Source organism: Urocampus carinirostris, chromosome 6 (genome assembly GCF_059441175.1).
Source record: "Urocampus carinirostris isolate Australia breed hairy pipefish chromosome 6, RoL_Ucar_1.0, whole genome shotgun sequence".
Taxonomy (NCBI): domain Eukaryota; kingdom Metazoa; phylum Chordata; class Actinopteri; order Syngnathiformes; family Syngnathidae; genus Urocampus; species Urocampus carinirostris.
The window spans coordinates 21,344,923-21,351,026 of record NC_142354.1 but is presented as its reverse complement, the minus strand read 5'-3'; the positions used below and the strand labels follow the sequence as shown (position 1 = coordinate 21,351,026).

Sequence of the window (6,104 nt, the reverse complement as noted above, 5' to 3'; positions counted from 1 at the left end):
TGATAAATTCTGCCCATTTTAAGTATTATTTATTCTTGTTCTATATATATTTAATCTTGGTATTTTTTGAGTGAAAATGAAAATATGAATAAAAAACAATATATTAAATTAAAGTTATTTAGTTTGCAGAGTTTAAACTTATAAATGTATTTTATGGTAATTATATTTCAAATGTTAACCGCTCGGTGGCCATGGGGTAGGGCGCCCGCTCCGAGACTGGCAGGTCGCTGGTTCAAGCCTCGGCCGAGTCATACCTAAGACTTACAACATTGGTACTCATTGCCTCCCTGCTTGGCGCTCGGCATAAGGGGTTGGCATCAGTTGGGTTGGCATCAGTTGGGTTGAACGAGAGGGCTGGGAATCCCCTCCTCTGTATCAATCTCCCAGAAAGAGTCAGGAATGTGTTCTTGACTCTAGCCACCTCCGACTAGGGGGATATAGCTCCAGTATATTTATATATATATATATATATATATATTTTTTTTTTTTAAATAAGCAAACATTTTAATATATTTATTTCTTGTAAAATACAAAAATATATTTAAAACAAAAGAAGCAAAATTGTTGATGGGAGATGGCAGATATCTTTTCTTGTAATAAAAAATCTAAAAAAATTGTCCAACATAGGAGACATTTTTTTTCTCATTTTAGGATTTTTTTTTTGATAAAATGTTCTCAAATGAACCCCCCCCCCCCAAAAAAAATGGTATCTGCTAAATCAGAAACATCTGTTTGAATACTTTCCTTATTTCAATTGTTTGTGAATGTATGTTGTAATTGGTTAAATAAAGGTCAGAAAAATAAATTGAAATATATATTAAGATAGAGCACATTTTTTCATTAATAACATAAACTGGTTTTGAAAGAGTTGACGGCAGCTGGCATTAGTTTGTACGATGTTGTCGTGTGAAGTGTCATTTCACCCTACACGTCACCCCAAGAGGACAGGTGCATCATATCATGATGCCGAGGGCTGCCGTTTTTATGAACGATGGCTTGAAAATGGAAAATACTAAGAATGGCTAAAACATGGAACAAATCTATGCACAGTGTTCCAGAAAATATGCTAGAAAGTGATCCAACTCTTCACAATGGGAGGGTAAGCTCTTTTCAGTCAGATTAAAAATAATTCATGGAGATGACTACCTCAACCAGGATTTTCTTGCTGCAGGCTACATGCTACACCTAAACAGGGCACCATTAGTTGATGAAATGTATCGGTGCAAGAATAAAATATCAATTATGGGCATTTATTATCGGTCATGCGTTTCCCAGTGGTACATGTCTTCTTTTAATAGTACTGGAGAAAGTGGAAAATTGGCTTTTAAATCTTTAAAAAGTGCTTGAATTTGGCCATGAAAAAGATGTACGAATCCTAACATTAGCTCTTTTGTTATTATCCGATAGATGTACAATTACCAGAAATGTGTTTCATGTTAAAATTCCAGTGTTTATTCTGATTTAATTGTGCTTGAACAATACTCCTTTTGCTAACCTTTCACGCACCAGCACAATCCTCTCCTATAAATTTAATCAGGCAGCTGCACTTAAGATCATGTGTGATGTTTTCAGTGCAACAGATTTGTGTGTTTGTGTGTGCTCAGCAAAGTGCACTGTTACATCACTTGTTTGTGATAATAATCAGCATAAAAATATGGTTAACAGAAACCGATGAATAAAGACAGTAAGGCTTTTCATACAATCTCCCTCCTACAGACACAGCCCAGAAAATGTATTGGAACGATTTCAAAAAAACAAAACATGTCCAACTCAAGCCTTGTTTTCTTTTGTGAATTAATTTTAAAGGGACAGTGCGTTTTATTCAGCGCCTCCTCCCAAAAGCCACCCTGAACTCCCATTTTAAGCATTCATCAGCATAATGATCTGTACAACTGCCACTGTGGATAAGTGCATATTTATTATATATAATTAATATATATATTACCTTTTCAATTTGTTTTACCAACACTGAAACGAGAAGCCCTTCAGTTCAATTGTACTTGTATAATGACAATAAAGACCATTCATTAAGTCTTTCATCATTAGTTGTAAAACAAGATCATTCATTAAAAAAACAAAAACATACATAATATTTCTGCAGTGGTATTTTTGCAGTATTTCTGGCGATTTTTGGTTGTATTTCTGTAATATTCTTAAAGTATTTCTACAGTCGCATTTTTGTAGGATTCCTGTAGTATTTCTGCAGTCGTATTTTTCAAGTATAGTTGCGATAAATCCATAATATTCTTGTAGTAATACTGAAGTTGCATTTTTTGAGTATTTCTGCAGTAGAATTTTTGTACTAATTTTTGTCCTATTCCTATTGTAGGATTTATGTAGTATTTAGGTGGGGTTCTTGTAGTATTTCTGCAGTAGTATTATCTGCTATCCTTGCAGGGTTATATTTGCAGTATTTCAGTAGTAAGAATTTTGTAGTATTTCTGTAGCATCCTTATAGTATTTCTGCAGTTGTATGTTTATAAGATTTTTGAAGTAATTCTACTGTAATATTTTGTAGTATTTCCGCAGTAAAGAACTAGGATATATGCTGTTTAAACAAATGATCTTTATTTTTACTTTACATAGTCTGTCTTGATGTGAGCAAATAGGCACCGTGTTGTATTTGTAAGGTTTATTATTGAGGGGAATCGCAATCATTAATAAGGGTAGCAAGTGGCTGACGGTGTCAGGTATGCACTCTGACGGGCTGAAGTCTCTCAGGACTCAGCTCATGTGCCACGAAAAGCTCAAGAGCTATTTGCGTGCGGCCTAAAATAAGCCAGTCTCGGGAACGCGCACGTACGAGTCCCTCACGTTCCCACCCATTGCGTCAGCGCGCCCCCGCGCCCCGACCGCCACAGCGCGTGCTCCGTGCGGGATGCTGAATTGTAGGCGATAATGGCGGAAGGGGAGAACCGCTGACTTTTATACGAGTTCTTCTTGTGAGAACCGTCCACCACAACGTTTCTCTCCAGCCCGAAGCTTTCCCAAAACGATGGGGAACGAGGCGAGCATGGAAGGAGAGGGACAGGCGGGACAAGGCGGCCCGTGCGCCCCCGTACCCGCGGCCGGTGCTCCGGCTTCCATTTCAGCACCACCGGGCTCTGGACAGCACATCAAGCCGAGCAATGGAGCACCAGCCGGGGGAAGTGGAACTGGACCCGGGCCGGGGATTAACAGGTAGCCGATCGAGCTAGTAAAGTGTGGCCGGAAAAAAAAGGCTACGGCGTGGGTCGGCTTGCGTCGATGTACTACCGGGCGAGTGTGTGCGGAGATAGACTTGAATGGTTGCTTAATTATTTATGTCGATATGCTTGTCAACAACGCTGCCCCTTTTGACATCAAAATTACCATTTCTTGACCAAATTCACCGATCACACATTACTCGCAATCGCTAATACGTTAGCATCTCTCGATTTAAACGCCAACGTAAACACGGCAAGGCGTTCATACGGGCATTGCTACGCCCCTTTCCCCGGGCTTGGGCAGTATCATGAATGAACGAGCCACATTCGTCCAGGTGATCTCAGCGACGATACAATTGTGAAGCGTATCTTCAGTTTTCTTCATTTCACGGCGACACCGTGTCTATTAGATGTCAAAGTCATTTCGAGAACTCCAATCGCCCGGTGAGACAACGTCTGGATCTTGGTGTCACTGCTGTGTAAGATGACAAATGTAGAAGTCTGACAGCATCATTGCTAAATACGAGCCAAGGGTGCCTAATCTTCCAGCTCACACTCCAAATGAATATGCATCCATTGGGAATTCTTTATCACCCTTGCGCATGAACAAGGAGGAATAGTTCATGTCTACACAGTGCTTCTTAAAGATATTCCCAAATTCTTGAACCTGCAAAATGTGGGGGAATGGTACATGATGTTCACATAAAATGTGTATACATTTCATCGGTATATTCCAATCATTTTCTGAGATAATCCAGTTTGAAGACAGCATGTTGAGTTTAAAATGCCTTTTCAAAGCCTTACTTTACGAAATGAACTCAAATCTGATTTGAACCAACGTTGATACCCTGCTTCTAACTTCAAACTTCGGACCCCTAACTATAGTCTAAAGACAACAATTCTGACCCGACTTGAAGTTTAAGTTACTTTGGAACCCTAAACTACAACTAAATGTAATTTAAACAAAAATCCGAAAGCTTGAGTTGAAAGCTTAAACCTTAATTTATACTTTGAAAACCATGGTTGAATAGATTATATGGGAACCCTAAATCTGAATTCTGCTTTGAAAACTGAAACCGTGATTTGAAACCTTAATCGCAGCTACATTTTGGCTTTATATATTTTCATACTTACAATACTTTATTACCTATATTTGTCAGTTTCACGTTAGAGAATGTTGTAATGGTTATCTGTGCAGCCCTTTAAGACTGTTTATGATTTAAGGATATACAAATAAACATGAACTGACTAGTCTTTGTCATGACCTGGGACGTCATCGGGGGAACACCATGTCAAGTCAAGTCATGTTTATTTGTATAGCCCTTAATCACAAAGAGTCTCAAAGGGCTGCACAGATCAAAGACTATTTCAAACTATTATTACTGACTATTATGACACCATCCTCTCATCTAAAACCTACATGAGGGCCAATAATACACATATTCTCATCTCATCTCATTAGCTACACCGCTTATCCTCAGTAGGGTCGCGGGGGTGCTGGAGCCAATCCCAGCAATCATCGGGCAGTGGGCAGGGGACACCCTGAACTGGTTGCCGGCCAATCGCAGGGCACATGGGGACAGACAACTCACTCGCTCAATCACACCTAGGGACAATTTGGACTGGCCAATTCACCTGACATGCATGTTTTTGGAATGTGGGAGGGATTATCAACATAAAATATAGATTATTCATATGCTACAGAGTGGAAGTGTGTTTTAAGTTTAGATTTAAATATTTCCACTGAGGTTGCAGATCGAATCTTAGGGGGAAGAGCATTCCACATCACCGGGGCCCGGATGGAGAAAGCTCTCGAACCTGCGGATCTCTTCTTGGCTCTTGGGATCACTAATAGACCAGCGTTTTCAGAACGAAGGCTCCGGACCGGAACATAGGGGGAAATTAAATCTGAAAGATATGAGGGCGCAAGTCCATGCATGATTTTGTATAATACAAAGAGAACCTTAAAATCACATCTTAAGCTAACAGGTAGCCAATGCAGGTTAGGTAAAATCGGGGTAATGTGATCAAACTTTCCTGTCTTAGTTAAAAGTCCTTCGGCTCGTGGAATATTAGCATAATTATGGGGAGGAACCCTACATGTTTTGTGCATTATTGAAAAAAAAATCTTCTTGGGAATACCTTTAAGCATGCCTTTTATTATTTTTAATTGATCACGCATAGTGTCCTAATTTTGTGTGACTGTGCTGGAAAGATAACTCTCGCTTACAAAATGTGATATTACCTAACCTGTATGATCCGAGACGGCAATGACACTGATGCATCTCATGCATTGAGATGACGTGCACGCCCCTTGTAGTTCAGAGATGTGAACAGCTTGATTGGTGTGATTACACTTAGTGAGGTGTAGCATCATCATGCCTATCATGGTGTTCATACCCCGGATACCTTAAAAAATCGGGTATCGGCACCAATTCCAATGTTTGGTATTCGTACTGTTTTTTTACTTGTTGATTAACACTCACCCAATCCCATTACTTATACTGTTCCTTCTGCGACAAAAAACAGTTTATGGTCTTGCAGTCATTTGTTTAAGTGTGCTTTTCCCGGTATGTGAAAATGAGTCACCAATTGTATTTTTTTTTCTTGTCACGTTTAGCCACGTCACTCAGTGTGCTTTTGAGCTCACAAAAACCACCGTGCTTGTTTCTGTTCTTAATTGTATCTACTTATAGGCACTCTTTGTGTCAAGCCATCAGAGTGAAGTGCAGACAATCACTTGTAGGAGGAAAGGATCAGAGATAGAGTAGATCGAAGATTGCGTAAACATTATACTTCTCCTAAAAGGGCCATTTCATAGCATGCACAATGCATAGCTCCAAAGTGAAATTCAACAAAATAGATACGTCAAAAAATCCAAAAGTCATACTTTGGGATTCAAACAATGCGTTCAGAACA

At 39.4% G+C, this 6,104-nt stretch overlaps 1 protein-coding gene across 2 annotated transcripts in view; it reads left to right on the top strand.

The window, feature by feature from the left end:
- The first annotated feature begins 2,876 nt into the window (after positions 1-2,876).
- bsnb (bassoon (presynaptic cytomatrix protein) b) overlaps positions 2,877-6,104 on the top strand; it is a 108,847-nt gene continuing 105,619 nt past the window's right edge. For both annotated transcript variants that reach the window (XM_088338261.1, XM_088338260.1), the window contains exon 1: positions 2,877-3,180. In XM_088338261.1, coding sequence (XP_088194387.1) covers positions 2,996-3,180 — 185 coding nt within the window. In that variant the 5' untranslated portion in view covers positions 2,877-2,995. The remainder of the gene's footprint in view (positions 3,181-6,104) is intronic.